The sequence below is a fragment of the Excalfactoria chinensis genome, chromosome 2 (genome assembly GCF_039878825.1).
Source record: "Excalfactoria chinensis isolate bCotChi1 chromosome 2, bCotChi1.hap2, whole genome shotgun sequence".
In the NCBI taxonomy this organism is placed as follows: Eukaryota; Metazoa; Chordata; class Aves; order Galliformes; family Phasianidae; genus Excalfactoria; species Excalfactoria chinensis.
In genome coordinates this window covers 23,342,232-23,360,569 of record NC_092826.1, presented here as the reverse complement: position 1 = coordinate 23,360,569, position 18,338 = coordinate 23,342,232, and the positions used below count along the sequence as shown (strand labels likewise).

The following is an 18,338-nucleotide window of genomic DNA, read 5'->3' as shown; positions in this document are numbered from 1 at the left end:
AAATCCTGATTTCAGAATCAAACAAAGCCCTAGATCCAAAACAATATTTTAAGGAAATCAGACTTTTAATCACAGTCAAGTGGCTTCTTTAGCAAATATCTGGGTGTAAGTTCCATCCTCCCCCTCTCTGACTTCTGTGTTTGGTTTTTTGGGGTTTTCTTGGCATGGGCACATACAGGCATATGGGGGAAGAATAAATGTCCAGTTCTCAATTGCTCTTTGAGATTAAAATCAAATGTACAGGGCATTCTCAATTCGTACTGATTATACATACAGACTAAACCAGGTAATTACAAATACATGTGTTGGGGATGTTTTTTTTTTAATTCATAAAATTGTTCCCATCTTTCAAAACACTTTTAAAAAAAGGTGGAATTACCAACACACAGAAACAGATGTTTCTGGTACTTAAATGTTGGGAATTCAGACTTCTTGTCTGGCATCACCTGGTTTTGATTCAGTATTCATTGTTTCAAGTTCATTTTGCTTAAACTCTGTCCAGTGCTGTAGAGGTAAAACCGCAGTACCACCTCTGGAAATGAGTGGCTGTATTAGTCTTGAATACCGTTCCTTAAAAGATCTTTTATCCTCACAATGAAAAATAACTGGAGGTAATTTAGAACATTGTACACAAGCACATGCACTTACAGACTTACTGACACATGCACAAAATGACCTGGCAAGGTAGTATTGGCTTTTCAAATGAATACATGGTCTCGTTCTACTGACTGGAATGGAAACAAATTGAGGATATACCTGGATCCTCCTTTTTACTATTTCAGTACTTCTCAAAAGTTGCATCATACTTCTGAAAGTTTCATTTTGCCAACCTGATCAGTAATCACAGTGTGATTCTGCTCTGTGTTTGTGCAGGCTTTCTACCTAACGCCATGCCTGCTGACCTTCTAGCTGTTTGTTTCCAGCTAACTTGCCATCCCTCAGTCCCCTGATCTGAAAACAAATACACATGTACAAAATCTCCCCATGCAGACTTTTCCAAAAAGGCATTTTTCCTCATACAGAAGAAAGCTGAAGACAATCAGCACCTGTTATAGATGCAGGGAGCCCTCCCTTGTGCAGATCTGATTGCAGCACTCAAGTACATGCTACCTGAACATTAAACCTTTTTCTATTCCAGTATCTATTTAGTTAATAGAGGCCAGTTTCTGAGGCATCGTCCTTTTTCCTCCCTTCTGAGGAAGGCATATCCTCACAGACAGAATTGTCCCCCAGACTTGACTAGAACCATCAAATGGCATTTGGGTTTCTTACCACAACACCTGTAATAATATTAATCAGAAAACAGTCATTTAAGTTTTAATAGTATAGGTTCAACTTTCTCATTAAAATAGTCATCAGTAAACTTATCAACCTATGTAGAACATGGAAAGTGATAAATAAGCACCAGATTTTAATGAAGTGACAAAGCCCTAAGCTGCTTCTTTACATGATTACTTAATGTGTCCTACAGTGTCTGTTACATGATTTTGTCCACTGAATGTATTCTTTATAATTTAACAGGTCATTACATCTTTAATGTAATTGTAGGAATAAAAGCACATAAAATGCAAGAATTTCAAAATGAATTTTATAGCTCACATTTACACACACAAAAAAGAACTGCATTTAAGAATTATGATGATGTAAATTAACTTAAGCAGGCACATATGCTACAGGGAGCTGGTACAATAGCATCTGGATTTGGCATGCAGAACTCCCAGTCCTATCAAATCCTCACCACTGTGACCACTGGGTGCACCGTTCTCTGTATAAGCAGCATTTGAGATGGCATTTGAGACAGAACTCAAGAACCAAAGCTCTAGCAATGATGCTTTCTGTTCACACTGCTGAAGGAAAGCATCAGAGTCAACAGCCTACCAAAGAAAAACCAAGCTGAAGATGCTGGCCACTGTTCTCCTGCACTTCATGCACCACATCCTGCATGTATCCAAGTTAATCGTCTAGATATCATGGACAGAGCGTGAGCTTATTATGGGCCTGACCATGCTCAAAGCATCTTCCCTTCTGGGAAGCTCAAGTGCTCAGTATGGGGCTAAGCGGGTATTTCTGTATCAGCCAAATGGAAGCTGAACTGCATGGACAGTATCTTGGATAACATGGGACAACAGTGTCAGGTTGATGACAAGGTGACCGTTACCATACAGAAGGTATGGATACTGTATGAGGATATGACTATGCACTGTGTGACACCTGAATTAAGACTTTCTACCTCCCAGCACTGACAAGCCTCTGTCTGGAGTACCATCTATGCTGGGATGATGTACTTCAAATACAGAAAATGAAATAAGGCAAGTAAGATACAAAGAAAAGCTGTGAGAGTAATCAGATATCGAACACAAGTTATGAGAAAAGACCGAATAGACCGAGACTGTTAAACTCAAAGAGAGATGGTAGCCTGAGATGTGACAGCAGCATCCAAACATCTCAGAGGCTACTGCAGCAAGACAGGCAATAACCATGAACTATCAGGAAAAATAATTAGATGAAACATCTGTAGGAAAAACTGGAAAGAGATGTTACAAAGAATCTTTTTAAAGATTGAAATAAATTGCCTACAGGCACTGGAGAATCTCCATCACTAAAACAGAAGCAAAGCAGGTATACTAGAGGAATATCACAGATAGAGCTGATCACACATAGGGAAACAGTGTAGGGGATGTTCCAGAGCCTCTCCTGGTCTATTTTCTGTCTTCAGGGAGACACCTATTATACTGCACTTCCAGCTTCTGCTTTACAGAGTTCCAGATGTAGCTAAAACTATGAGCAGAGCTGGATTACAGCTTTATTCTGCATTGATTTTCCTGTGAAGGATTGAGGTTGTACAAAAGGCAAAATTCTCAGACTACATAATTCAATTTAACCTCACTACCTTGAAAATGCATTAATTCAGTGAAATTGGGTAAATTACAACAGATGGGAATCTCACTCAAAATCTATGCCACTGATCATATTTCATCCTCTTCTTTCAACCGACAAGGAACATCAGTCGTAGGTCAAAGCCTTATCTTAGGTCAGATTCTTAATTTTCATCCACTTAAGCTTCCATCTTTAAACAGCAGAACTCAGAAACTTCTGTATGCCATCATGAAAATTCTCAGAACAAAAGGTCTCCATTTCTGTGGTCTCCAATACCAGGACACACATTTCCCAATAACTTTGCCCACCCCATCACTTTCATCATTGAAATATTTAATCACAACTGAGCGTTCGTCCTCCTCTGATACCTCCAGCTGAGACTCAGTGTAAGTTGGCTTGAAGAGGAAAGAAAAAAAACAAAAAAATCAAAAGCATCTTGATGTGTCAAAGACCTCTGTGAACTCTAAAAGGCCATAATGAAGTATTGAACGCTGTTTTATCATCTCTGCCAAACTCCTCCAGTTTACCAGGATAGGAATCATGGCTGGGTATGAAAAACATGCATTTTTTACAAGTTTGTAATCATTGTTTTTTTCATGGCCCCTCGACAGAAAAAAAAAAAAAAAAAATTAAAAATAGTAATAAAAAAAGCCAGCCACAACTATAAAGAAGAAGTTTTTGAAATTTCTGTCAAAAAAACAAAGAATACATTGGTTCTTGGGAAATTCCCACAGTGTTTCTAAATGCAGCACTCCTCACACAGAATTCAAGTCGTTAGATGTTTCTCATTAAGTTACACCTATCAGCGAACACTCAAGGCCAAGCCACTGTTTACTGTGCGATGTATACCTGTGTTCATACAAGCTATCACAGAGAAGCTATGTCCTGAAAACAGTAGGGCAGAAAGTCATACTGTAGAGACATGCAAGCTGGCTGGCCAGGCTAAGCTTAGCAGCCTGGGGCTCTGCCAGATCTCACTTCACAAGCCGTCTGATCCTGTGCTGAACACATGGCTCTGGTGCCTCTGTACCACTCACCACTGCAGAGGACGAAGTGCTGTTTTCTAAGAGTTGCCCAGCCAAAAGAAAATTAAACATTAGCTGACATGAACAGATTCAACACCAGCCTAACAAATTGGGCTTGCCTGCATCACAGCATCTGATGCTCAGAGTCAGGTTTGCTGGCACAGTCCTGGTCTCAATGGATTGGTCAGCAGAGATTGAGCCCAGCTGCTTTCAAAATGTCAGGTAAGTGTGATGTTCACATACAACATAAGCTGCTGCAATATAAACAAGCCTTAACACTACACGTCTCTTAAAAGCAGTGTTGGACGAGTCACATACTGTTTTATCTGATCAGATGTCAGCATCTGCTTTCAGGGGAGAACCGAAACATTTGTGCTTCTTCACCATCCCCAGCCCCCACCCTGCTAAAAGCGAGGAAGAACACTGACTGTCAGATTTTTCTGTGGCATTTTATACCAGAACAGAAAGACAGATGTTTTAATTTGCCCCTCCTACAATCTGGGCAGTCTCTTTGCTAAGCTGCACACCCTTACCATTAAAATTGATTTGCACAACAGTAGATTGCAGCCAAAGCAAGTACGGCACTCATTAAAGAGTAGGCTGCTCACACATGTTTCTGTATGCAGCCAAGTCAACTTCTGATGAATTGGTCATCTTTTATCAAGCAACAGTAAGGAACTGGTAAAGAAATAATTTGCGGTTCAGAAACAATCATGCTGACAGGTAGGCCTTCTCTTGTCCTTTTCCTTTCTGGCTGCAGTGTGCTCTGCTCATTGGTCTTCAAACAATCTTGTTGTGATATCAGAAAATAATGACAACATCCCTGTCAATCACAAAAGCTTATGCTGAGAAAATCTTGGAAAATCTTTTAAAAGTAAATGTGCAGATACAGACAGCAGTTAAATCATACTGAACGCTAACATAAGCAAAGGACAATAATTCAGAAAGGAATCGGGATCAGAAATGAAAACTTTACTATGTAACATGGTGATGCTCAACATATTGCAGTGCACTTCTTAAAACTGAAGATCCTCCCAAAAATTATACCTCCCCTTATACTGTGTTCAGTTTTGGGCTCCTCACTACAAGAAAGACATTGAGGCCCTGGAACGTGTCCAGAGAAGGGCAACAAAACTGGTGAGGGTTCTGGAGCACAGGACTTATGAGGAGCAGCTGAGGGAGCTGGGATTGTTTAGCCTGGAGAAGAGAAGGCTCAGGGGAGACCTCATTGCACTTTACAACTTCCTGAAGGGAGGCTGTGATGAGGAGGAGCTTGGCCTCTTCTGCCAGGCAACAAACAAGACCCAAGGAAATGGCCACAAGTTGTACCAGAAGAGGTTTAGACTGGACTTAAGAAAGAACTTTTTTTCTCAGAGAGTGGTCAGGCACTGGAATAGCCTGCCCAGGGAGGTGGTGGAGTCACCATCACTGGCAGTGTTCAAGAAGCATCTGGATAGGGAGCTAGGAGATATGGTTTAGTGGTTTTCTGTAGGTAAGGTAAAGGGAGGACGGTTGGACTAGATGATCTTATAGGTCCTTTCCAACCTTGTGATTCTATGATTCTATGATTCTTGCATGAGGACACTACATATTACCTTAACATGGCACTCATTAAAAAATCTAGAGTCTTAGTTCCTAGATATGGCTTCAGGCTCTAGAGAAGACAGCAACAGAAATCGTGCCACAAAGTCCTCAGAGCAGAGCAGCTCCAGGAAGCCTGTTAAGCCCAGGTAGGATTTTACTAAATAACAAATGAAGCTGTAAAGGAGAAAGCTTGTGAACAGACAGGGAGTGGCTGTAGCAGATGAAATTCATATCAGAAACATTAGAAATGTGGTGCCAAATTCCCGTCTCCTTCCATAGTTTCCACTGCCAAAAGAACAAATGACACTCGTGGGAGAAATATGCTGTCAGGAACTGCACGGAGGTTATATAGAAGTCTATACTGAGCCCTCTTGTTGACTTTGCTGCAATATCCCAGCAAGGATAAGAAATGAGGAGCAATGCTTTGTCTTCCTCTATGCTTAGTAGCTGCTGCTACAACATCCTTATACCTGAAACCAGAAGCAACCCTTGAAATACATTCTTACAGAGTACTGCTGAAAGTTGTAAACAGTGTTGTAAGTAGAAAACTTCATAGAGATTTCCAGCCTAGACAAATGAGGAGGAATATTCACAAATAGACTGAAAGATAATGAAAAAGCAAAGCAAATGTGAAGTTTTACTCCTCAGTCTCATTGAACGCAAGGTCTTAACTCCAAAGGAACAATTCTCCAACACTGACAAATCAATCTCCTGTCCTGAAAGGTGAAGGAAAAGGCTGGTCCATTTTCACATGTTATCCAAAAAAAGCCAGCCAAAGGTAACAGGTAGTTGTAGGAAGCAGTGCCCTAAGTGGGTGGAGTCTGGCATAACTGGAAGCTGGAAAGGGACAAATAAAAACTGACCAGGCACATCTAGCTATTAGCTGTCAACTAAGTACTGCTGTCATCTGCCTTAAAATTAACCAAGCGTCAGTAAACACATACTGAGGTCTATTAAAACTTGCATTTGGCATCTCAAAACAGCCATACTGATGTGCTACTCATGACTACAGGGATGAAAACTGCAGGACGAAGCCATCAGAACTCGTTTGAAGTAGGTCCTAACTACATAGATTGCTCTAGGTCCAGAAGGCTTCTGTCTTCCCTGAATATAAACAGCTCTGAGAACGTCTGTAACCCTCTAAGCAACATTTCATTAGAGTGAAATTATAAGAACTATTTGCCCTCTTTTTAAAGCCTGGTTTCAAGAAACTCATAAGCAATTCTTGCTTATGTAAAGATGTCTGTTTTCACACAGCTTTCTCCTGAGGTACGACTGCTCAGGAGCAAATCACAGCACACAAACTCTCCAGTCTGTGTGTACGTTTACTTGTGGGAGAATGGGCTGTACGTACTGGCACATAAGGTCTTCATCTGTCTTGCCTATGCTACATCAGTTCACTAAACAGATTTAATCTGCAATTTCCTCTTAGGCGTTTACCTTTGGAATTTTGGTTTTGATAATGGGAATCTCTTGTATACGTACACATTCAAAATGACAGGTCTTTAATGATGCTAAGTCAGACAAATGCCCTTTCAATGAACACAGCGCAGGAAAAATGCCCTTGAATATCTTAGATGCAAAATGCCAATAAATTGAATTTATGTCTCATTTAATCTGCAATGGAACAGTTAGCGCTTTAAAGGGTACATACTCTTCTCCTGGTCCCTTTCTTCCTGACAAACTTTCAGAGGCTGCAAATCAATTCCTTTTGTCTCCTTGTTATTCATCTGCTACACATTAAGGAGAACTTTGGGCATTCAGTGATCCCACAATAGTCTTTCATCTCCAGAGAAGCCTGGTATGAATTAAAATCTTATGCTCCCACAAATTATAGATGCATACTGCAGCATGCCATTGGCTTATCTGCTCATGACTTTTGCCAGTTTTCTCAGCATGCTGCAGCTACCTCATGTGCATCTTTCAACTTAAGTGACTCTTCTCCAGTGCTGTCCATGCAGACCAGCAGAACTGCTTTGACAGCATGTTAATCCATGTCCCCACACAATGGGTACTTCTAACTATACTTTTTCCAATTGTGCCTTCATTACAGCCAAGATCCTACTGCAAGAACAATAAATAGTTAACAAAAGTAACTTTCTCTCATTTTATGATTGTGTAGAAATAACATTTTACTGATGTAATTTCTGTCATGTCTATTTTTAAGGGCAGTTTGAACTTAGGACAATATTTATTGTCTGCAATAGATGTAAAATTCTGCAGCACTGATAAAACACACCCTGGTCTTTTGCTCTCAGCTTCCTGTTATTGGTGCTGCTGCTTGTCCACTCCTCAACTCTCTATATCCTGCAGTCAAATTAACACAATCAAATTAAGGAAACACTTGTAAATCCACATTCACACACTGTACTACAGGAACAATCATCTTTTCCAAATAGCTTCTGTAGCCATTGCCCTCCCCTGACAAGTTTTTAAGCACCTTGCTCTACAACCAGGTTGCTGTAATCTCTTAAATTACTATTTCTTTGCTTAAATTAGATTTCAGTGTGAAGCGTTTTCCACCAAACCATCTTGTTATCTACTCCATATCAGCACTTGGAAGAGCTTTAAAATAAAGGTTGTGAAAAGCTAAATTAGAGGAGAAAGGTGCACTATATCTAACTATATCTAACACTGAATATCAGTTAAAAGGTGACACTGCAGCCCAAGTCCACTAGCTATTTTGAACAGACATTACCAAGAAAATTTGGGGTTCAGCATCTGCCTATAATACGTGCCCAAAGACAATGAGCACATAATTAATAGCAGGCACTGAATCCTTATGCCACAAGAATTGTCTGTGCCAGCTGGATTACAGCTAGCTCAAATACACCTAAGGTTTGCAGCCGCATGTCATCCTGATTCCTGCTCCAGGTTACTGTACAGATCCTATTTTCCACTGGTATCACAATGGTTTGCAATTCTTTGAACTCAAAGACATTAAAATACTTGAGAGAACAGAAGACAAAGACATGTTCTCTGCCTTCCCAAAGAGCAGCTGTTACTAATTTTTCATCAGAGGAGGTAAAGCAGGTTCAAACCCTGACAAAAGCAATCTCCTAGCGTGGGCCTGCTAGCTGGTGAAAGCATTTAGAGAGGTGGCTGACCAGCAAAGACTTACCTCGCTTGAATCCTCCTGCTGATTGATAACAGCTAGTGCATCCTCTGCAGCCTGGCGCTTGGCTTCGGCAACGGTACGCTCCATCTTGGCTCTCTCGGAAGTGATCATGTCATGAGCTTTCCTCTCGGCCTCTGACACTGCCTTCTGCAACTCTGCCATTGCCTGACGTTTTACTTCATTGACAGCTTCCTCTGCAAATGAGGGAAGAAATCCTTGTCAGAACAGGATGCTTGGCACAGGGCTATGCAGGGCTAAATCATGGCATCTTTGTGTTGAGTAGGATGAAGGTCAACCTGACTCCTAACAACTCTTCAAGACTACCCAGATGTTTTACTTCCCTAACACCAAAGCTCTCACAAACCTCTAAAATTCATGTTGTTCTTGGTATTTTTATTCATGGTTAACATTTTTTTAGGTACAGACTTTCCAGGTCTCATGGGCAATATTTCTGTAATCTTCTGGAATATTTTATTCAGAAAATTGAATTATAGAATCATAGAATGGCTTGGGTTGGATTGACTTCAAGGATCAAGTTCCATCCCCCCTACCACATCCAGGGTTGACAACCAATATTGCTTTTACAGTACATCAGATCTACAAATATGTTTGGCAAGAATTATTACAAAAGACATAATATGACATTTTCAGAATTGTATCACTTAGCTCTGAAAATTACAACAGGATTTAATCATGAACTTTTTTCTTTTTATTTTTAAACTTCATTTAAAGAATAAATACATGAAACACCCAAGAGTTTATTAGAAGAATTTTAAATTCTTGGTTTAATACATTTTTCCTGGATATGTACTTTTAAAAGCTAAAATTAAAATTTGTTTACTTATAATCTTTTCACCTACTGATCTCTGCACTCCTCTGCAGACCGATATTTGCATTGCAAAGACCACTTCCCAACACTGCCAAGCCCTGAGTACCCCAAAGCCAACATGACTCCATAGCACAATTAACCCTGCGCAGGGACGGACTGCTTCATTACACACAAAGCTTCATGTTTTTGTACAGTAACTAAGTCACCATGAGCTTTTTCTTCAGTATCTACTAGTGTCATATCTTTTATTCCAGAAAACATGCATTGTCACAAATTAATTATTTGGATTTTGATGAAGGAAGAGTGCAAAGATTTTACTAATGAACAGTCTCTTAACTGACAACTAAAACAAGTAATTTCTTTTTTTTTCCTAATTAACTGCTCTAATTAACAAGGAAACCATCCTCCTCCTGAATTAGTTTATCTAATTTTCATCTTTATTCAAAGCAAAATGACAATGATTAATTGAAAATTTAATAAGCAGTAATTATTAACTTGGCAAACCTAGTACCAATTAACACTCTATTAAAACTAATTATGACATGTTTCATTCAAGTGTTTGCACTTAATTGTTTCATCCACTTAAAAACCACCTTAATTAAATGTTCTGTTTAATTAAAAACATAGATTTCTAATAAAAATGTTTTACTGTAGATTAAAATTTAAGTACTACAACTGTGTTATGGGTTTGAGTTGAGGGCCGTATCACATGTATTTGGGTGCCTGCACATGTACATACACATAACTCTTACATACAGGTAAGAAGTCAGTAGCTCTCCTGAGTTTTAATGTATCATACCTCTCTGTATTTTTTATTTCAAAAAATGTGCAACACAAAGCCTCTGTTTTCAACAATAGCACAAAATACAATTGCAAAAGAGACTTATTTTCAATCCACGCACCCACTGAAGTTGCATTAATTAAAATGAAAAAAGCATTCTATTTTTTGATGTGTGTATGACAGTGAGACATGTGTCAACTGATTTTTTTGGGGCAGGAAGGGGGAGATTAAGAGATAAAACTCATGCCTTTATTTTTATGAGGCTGAAAATATGCCCTTATATTACCCTACCATAAATGTTGTTTAGGGGAAAGCCTCAGGAGAGGAAAAAATCATATCCTTCAACCACACAGCCAAGGCTTAATTTACTTTGAATATTCAAGGTGAATTAAAATTCTATCTAAGTGGCAATACAGGACAATAATTTTTGCTTACGATCAAAGCTGCAGCTAGACTAATTGTCTATGCAAATCAGGCAATTTATATTTAAATTATGCATTCCTATTCTAGTCCCACAGGCACACACAGATCAGCAAAGGGAATTGGTAGGACATTTGCAAGGTGCTTGAATATTTATTACCAACTGCAAACATTCACTGATCGTGAGAAAAGAAATATACACAGGCAAAAATACAGATGCAGTTTTATTACCATTTTCATAAAAATGAGGCAACTTAAATACAGACATTTTGCATCGATGAACTGCAGTTATTAACAAAGCAAATTTCTTTAAGAAAATCTGTATTCTTGATGGTATTTACTATGGAAGAGGAATTAGCTTTGTATGGCATGATGTGCTTTCAATATATAGTATAAGCGTATTCTTCCACTGAGATATTTGTAGTGCTTAGAAATGCTAGTTTGAACAACTGTTTTAAAGTGGATGCAGAGTACCCCAACATTTTACAAAGACTTCTAATGTTCCAATTTTTAATCCTACCTAGCTACCTTTCTTCAGCCCAGATAAAGAAATTGAACCTTGTATTTTCACTTCTTTTGCAATGCTTTTGAGTGCATGAAGTATTTGTGAGGCCATATCCCCCCCCAAAAAAAGAAATAATACTTTATGCTATAGTACAAACTATGGATTGGCATTTCCTTAACTTTTGACAGCAGAATTCGTGTAAAAGTGAAGTGAAAGCAAAGAGTTAAAGCCTAGTTCTTTTCAGTCACATCATTTCAATATAAATAAACAAAAACTCTCATCATCCATTTTCTCACATCTCCTTAAAAATTTCCAGTACCTACAGATATTTCATAGGCATAGAAAGGCTTTGTAGCTTCAGATAAGGACAACAGTGATAGAGAAGACCAAGAATGAAAACTTCAGAGAATACTGCTACTTTTTCAGAGAAAGGAAAAGTGATTAGATTCTAACATCTGGAAACGTGAATTGATAAATTTTTAAATTAAATATCTAAGATGTATTTAAGTGCATCTTTCATTTTCTAGGTTGTGCTAAGCAGTCTTAGTATAATTTCTCTAGGTATTTTCAGAATGCAACTGAAATCTTTCACTTTCAATAGCACTAAATTATGAAAGAAACTCCAGGGAGCAGATAGCTTATGTGGAATAGATGTTACTCAACATGATCAGAGGTCCCACAAGTTGACTCAGAAAAAGTACTCAACACATCATTCACTTCTGCATGTAACTCTACGTGACTCACCAGTCAGTTCCTAGTCACTTTCTTTGCATAATGGGCACAATAGATCCACAAGAGAATCATAGAATCACAGAATCACAAGGTTGGAAAGGACCTACAAGATCATCTAGTCCAACCGTCCTCCCTTTACCATACCTACAAAAAAAACACTAAATCATATCTCCTAGCTCCCTATCCTGACGCTTCTTGAACACTGCCAGGGATGGCGACTCCACCACCTCCCTGGGCAGGCTATTCCAGTGCCTGACCACTCTCTGAGAGAAAAAGTTCCTTCTTATGTCCAGTCTAAACCTCATCTGATACAACTTGTAGCCATTTCCTCGGGTCCTGTTTGTTGCGTGGCAGAAGACGCAAAAAGTGAAAATGATGGGCAGGGATGTGGTACTGTGTCAACCATGACATTTGCTTCATCTTCTTTTCAGGGTGTCCAGAGTAAAGAAGGCCGCTGGGAATTAGTATCATGAGTTCTCTCTCCTTCATATCACAAAATGCATGATTTCTTTCTCCGAAATAGCCTGGAAAATGTACTTTATTGTCTCTGTATGGGAGAGTATGTTCATTCTATGCCTGTTTGGTAATTCTAGCACTTCCCCGTGGACTGCGATTAGCAGAAGCTGTGTGACGGTGGATAGCTGAAGGACAGTCACATCACCACACTGAAAGAAGCTAAGACAGCAACCCACAAAGGTCTGGGAATACCTCAGAATCTGATAAAGAGAAGCACTTCCAGATAGCAAATCATCTAATCTGTGATCTGACTGATCCTCTTCACATGCCTGCTTTACTCTTGACTACTAAGGGCACTGATAATTTGTCTCGGACTCTTCATCTGAATAACTATTATTTAATGAAAGTAATCAGGACACTGACAACTTTCCACTGACAAAACTGAATTGGGTTCACATGACTTTATTTTACAAGGTGTTAGATACTACATACTTGTACCAACATCACAAAAGTATGTGCTTCACTTACCATACTTAATGAATCACAATCTCCAAAAGTTTAAAGGGAATTCATTTTTCATATGATTTGCCGGTTCCGTTGATTTTGTATGTTGCTTATTAACTGATTTTATGCCAAATTTTTACAATTCAATGGATTCAGCTTCTCAATCAGACCTTTACACTTAACTCAGCTGTCTACATTTTAGTCTTTATGGTCATTTGAAACACCAAGATACTCACACTAAACTAGCAAAAATGACTCATGAGAGATTTGCAAACTTCTAGACCGGCAGTAGCAGCCATGCCAAGAAAGTACACAGTACCTCAAATAGCACTAGAGACTCAGCCCACAGACCTGAACTGTGCTTTTACTTCCTTGAACTGATTCTGAACCCTTTGAGACCTCCAACTTCCAGCACAGCCTCTTAAAAATGAATGCCAATGATTTACTGAAAGTAGTGTGTTTTCTGAAATGTTACTGATAGGTGCATATGTCCTCTATCAGGTCAGACTTCTTTCATTCTCCAGTTCACAGACATACATACTAAAGAGAATCTGACTGAAAGCCACAACAACATGAAAACGGTGTCCAGAAATGGGACCAAAGAACAAAACTTTGTTTCAAAATAACTGATGACACAAATGTTCAAAGATGACACATCACAGCTCCTTTAAAATACTATCTCTGGATAAACACAACATGAACGCATATCCAGTTTTACATGTCAAGACCAAAAACTTCCATTAAACTTCTACTGCTAGCTTATGAAGAAATTTGAACTGCAACTCAAATTTCAAATCTCCAGCTGGGAGCAAAAAACAACCTAAAACTCTAAGTAACATTAAAACCCAGTTATTGCAAGAAAAACCAAATTCCTGAAATTCTAATGAATAATGCTTTTTCATGAGGATTCCTGGAACTGCATATTTTTTTCTTATTTTTCAGTAGAGATGTTAACATAAATGTGGCAAAATAAATTGTCAAAAATATTGTGGGCCATAAAACAGCATTAAGTTACAAAGCTACATAATCCTTGGACAAAAGAAAAAGTTGTAACTAATTTGTTATTTTTCACAGAAACTGCAATGTTTCCAATAGTACTAATTAACATATTGACAAATGCTAAATGTTAGTGATGAATCCGCATTATATTAACAACACAACCTCTTGTCTGATGCAACAGTACACCAACAAAACATTTGTGCAAGTGTATTCTGTATCTTGTCTAAAATACACCAAACAATTAAAGGATGTTTGATTGGAAAGCATTGGAACTGCTACATATTTGCCATTTAATCATTAACTGCTGTGCAGAAAGTTGCAACACATGGCTGTAGAGGTGTTCAAATACATCTTTGTCGCTTTATGTGTGTGTAAGCATACATGAGAGTAAAAGCTCAACTACCGAGTTCTGGTTCAACCAACTCCTGGCCCCCTGAAAATATGGATGCTCTGATAGTGATGGTGAGAGAGTAAAGGCTTCTCTTTAGCACCCCAGCAGAATCCTTGCCAGAAGACTCCTCAGTTCAGGCAGAATTTCTGAGTGTTGAAGCAAATTCTGCATGGCCACATCTGCCCATGCTGCTTTCAAACTCAAGTAAAACATGAATGTCCATGTAGCCACTGGGAGTAGCTACTGCGACAGTCTTGCTCACCTCTTTGAACACTTAGCAGGTGTACAAGATTCACTTAGGGCTAATGGTCACAAAATCTCAGTAAAAGAACAGACGCACTATCTATCTGAAGGCTTCACTTTAACAGGAAGCAGGAAGCTAAGCATTGGGAAGCTCCTTTGGGAATATAATCTGTTGGGAATCCTTACGTTAAATAGGTAAGAACCTTAGGTGGGGGGAGGGAAGTCACAATAATATTTATATTTAATTGCTGGCATACTGAAATTTAGCATATCAAGTTTTAGCCTGAAATCTTTATAACTCTTGAAAATAGGAGTCCACAATGGAAGCACCAATATTCCCCTTAACTACAGCAGCAGATGCTTCCATTATGAAGATTATTTCATGTTCTGATCGGTTCCAGTTTAAGATTATTAAATACAATTTCTTCTTGTTACTGGTAAGCCCTTTATTTTTTTTTATTCCTCACATCAGTGTGTTAACAACTGCACACAGCTGCCAGAATACCAAGCTCATGTTTTTAAACAGTTCTTACCAGCTTTCTTCCAGATCTCCTCTGGCACGTATCCAGATGCAGGCCTGTGAAGGAATTCCCTATGCGATTCTGCAGGAGGAGAGGGGGGAAAGGGAGGGGGAAAGAAAGAGCATGGTAAGCAACACACGGGGATCAAACCAGACTGAGAAACACCATTTCCCATTCCCTGTTGTTCAGGAAAAATTGCATGGAGTTTTTCTTTATGCAGAACAAGCAGGACACTGTGACAGTCACTCAGGAATGCTGCATGGACTGGATTGATGTTTATGGCTCCGATGTCTCATATTAAGCCAATCTGAGACTTCTTGGCTTTATTTTTCAAGTCATCCCCGTATGACAGTTTCTGTGCTTTTAAAGCTGGCTTTGAGAGACTGACTGAGAGGTGACATGCTTCATCCTTTGTAATTATGCTTAGAAAAGAAAGAAGAAAGCATGAGCAGCCTGCACTTGGCACTTCTGGCTCTGTGCACACAGGCCGGCTGCTGATGGCCCAGATAAAAGGCAAGATGTCAATCCCGCCATCAGTGAGTGGTCTGCAGAGAAAGGAGGGGTGTTTCTGTTAGGCTCAGAGCTATGCTTTCCTGTTTCTGACCCGTGTGGGGAAATTCAGCCGCACAAGTTTGGAAAACAGAGCCTTTAACTTTAGGTTAAGCTTCCACATGCATCCACCAAGCAGCCTCACGGGAGCACAGAACTAACCCACATATTTCCGTCACATTTTGACAGCTCTCGCCCCCCTCCTCTCTTTCTTCCAAGGGTTTAACCTCTGCGCCTGAGCCTACGAACTCTGAAATCAGCAAGATCCCGTCCACACTGACTTCAAAGCCACAGGATCAGACAAGGCAGAAAAAAACTCTCACTTTGGCCTTAAATTCAGCACACAGATCTGCAACAGATGAAAGCTCCTCTTTTCAAATACAGTTTCAAGTACAATTTTAAAAAAATGATCAACTGTATTTTGAAGTAACACAGGAGAAATGTTTCTAAAAATACTTATATTTACAATACATATTATTGCCTGCATGACAAAACTGAATTTTTGTAATAAAATAAGATCTTTACATCAGAAAGGATTTGCATCTTTGAAGAGATTTTGCACAAAATCAAGCATCCTTTATAAAGTCTGAGTTTGAACTCATATGTTCAAAATGCACACACAATTCTTTTTAATTTTTATGTAATATATTCATTTTTGTATATTAAATTAGTTGTAAGATATCTTGTCAGATGGTAGTCCTTTGATGATAAGGGTTAACCACTGGGTTTAGCAAATTGGTTTTTATATTCCTTTATATAGGCATGCAGTACTGTTTATATACAGTAGGCTACAGAAACTTGAAAAAACACATTTAGAGGCTGACGTTTGATCCTGCGGCTGGCTACCAGAGATGGGAGGGATGGGGCAGGTTCAGCATGCAGGCAGCAGGGAATCCCGCTCCCCGCCTGCTGCTCCACAGACACAGTTTCCAGCACAGGAATCTGTAGACATTGACTGGGTAGACTGCAGCTTCCCATCTGACAGGCAGCTGAGCGGATTTCCCCAGCTCTTCTGTTTACCGCTAAAAATGAATTTTTATGGGCAGAATTTCACACCTCTCAAACATAAAACAATGGGGGTGTGTACATAAAGTTGTATGCAAGAACAGCTATGTATAATGGTTTAACTGACGTGGTATAGGACGTCAGCCCCTGTGCTGGAAATGTGCAAATTATTGGTATCAGTTGGCCCATATGACACTTGAGACTACAAATACAGATGTGTACACTTCTCCTGTCCCTTGGAGGTTTTAAGGCTTATGGGAATAGTGCCAGTTCAGCCAGGGCCAGAGTGGGCAAAGGAAAGCTCAGGAAAACTGAAGGTGAAAAAACTGAAAACATTCTTATTTGCTTTCCTGCACTAACCACAAGACACAGCCAGAATCCAAATGTGGCAGAAGAAGAGGTTGTGGTGTCCTTGTCATGTATTTTGCACTGAATTTTCTTGTCTGTGATTTAAGGTACTGTCCATTGCAGGGGAATCATAGTCTTGATTTAAGCCCTCTGCCATGGTGCTCAAGTATTAAAAATCACAGAATCATAGAATTGCTCAGATTGGAAAAGACCTTAAAGATCATCACGTCCATAACTAACCATACTACCCTAACGCTAACAACCCTCCGCTAAATCATGTCCCTGAGCACCGCATCCAAACGTTTTTTAACATCCAGGGATGGTGACTCAACCACCTCCCTGGGGAGCCTATTCCAGTGCTTAACCACCCTTTCTATAAAGAAGTTTTTTCCTGATATCCAACCTAAACTATCCTGGCAATAAAGAGATGTGGAGCTGATTTTTCAGTACACATGACTTTCCAAAAATGGAATCCAGTGACATAAATGACCAGATTGCCAGCTAATTGTTAAAATTTCCAAAACATAAACATCAATCAAGCTCTTATTCCAACCACAAATTATTTACATGAGGAATGAGATCCTCTGCAAGAAGAATTAAATCAAGAGCTCGTGAGAGACTTTCCCATCATTTGGAATGGCACACAAGAAAAGACAAGAAGCACTTATGAAGATAATAAAACACATATTCTCCAAGCAAGACAAATATTATTACCATGACTATTGTTTAGTCAGTGGCGATAAGTCCATGAAACAATTTTCTTCTGGGGGCAAAACTACAGGTTGTGACCAGAGGATATAAGTTTTATATAATTATTGTTATTATGAAGCTAAGGTGTGCTTCAGGTTAAGAAACACAGAACGTACTCAGTAAAAAAGAAAAAGAAGAATTAAAAAAAAACTAAACAGATTTGGATGTCTAGCAATTTCCAAACAAAATTAACATAATCAAACACAGTCACAAAAAAGCCCAGTAAGGAACATAAAAAGTGTATATGAGTCAGCATAGCCAGTACTTGCTTACTAAGAGCTTAAATGAATTAAAATAAGAGACCTTGAAATCTAATGTGATTTTGGAATACTTTTTTTGTTGTTGTTATTTGTTTTTTAATTTTAATGTAGAATATATCTTTCAGGAAAAATGTTGCTGAACTGGCACATAACAATAAGGATGAAGACAAGATACAAAATTTTCTTTCCATTTCAGCCCTCATATACTACTGCATAGCAGGCAAGGATACATTTTGTAAGAAGTTATTTGTTTATTTTGGATTTTTTAAAAGAAGGAAAACATTCACACACACACAAATCCTACAGTCAAGCATGGCACCAGATTCCATTCCAACTATGGTGCATTAATTTCAAGAGTATTATACCCTTATGAATCATCGGCTAGTGATTGACCATGTTTCTGGTGTTCAGCAAGTAAGAATTTCATGTAGGCTACTTATT

General features: G+C 38.9%; 1 protein-coding gene across 3 annotated transcripts in view; it reads right to left on the bottom strand.

Annotated features, from left to right (window-relative positions):
• Positions 1–18,338, bottom strand: part of RUNX1T1 (RUNX1 partner transcriptional co-repressor 1) — a 108,172-nt gene that overhangs the window by 2,328 nt on the left and 87,506 nt on the right. For all 3 annotated transcript variants that reach the window (XM_072327720.1, XM_072327719.1, XM_072327721.1), the window contains 2 exons: positions 14,998–15,066; positions 8,608–8,798 (listed from right to left, as the gene is read on the bottom strand). In XM_072327720.1, coding sequence (XP_072183821.1) covers positions 8,608–8,798; positions 14,998–15,066 — 260 coding nt within the window. The remainder of the gene's footprint in view (positions 1–8,607; positions 8,799–14,997; positions 15,067–18,338) is intronic.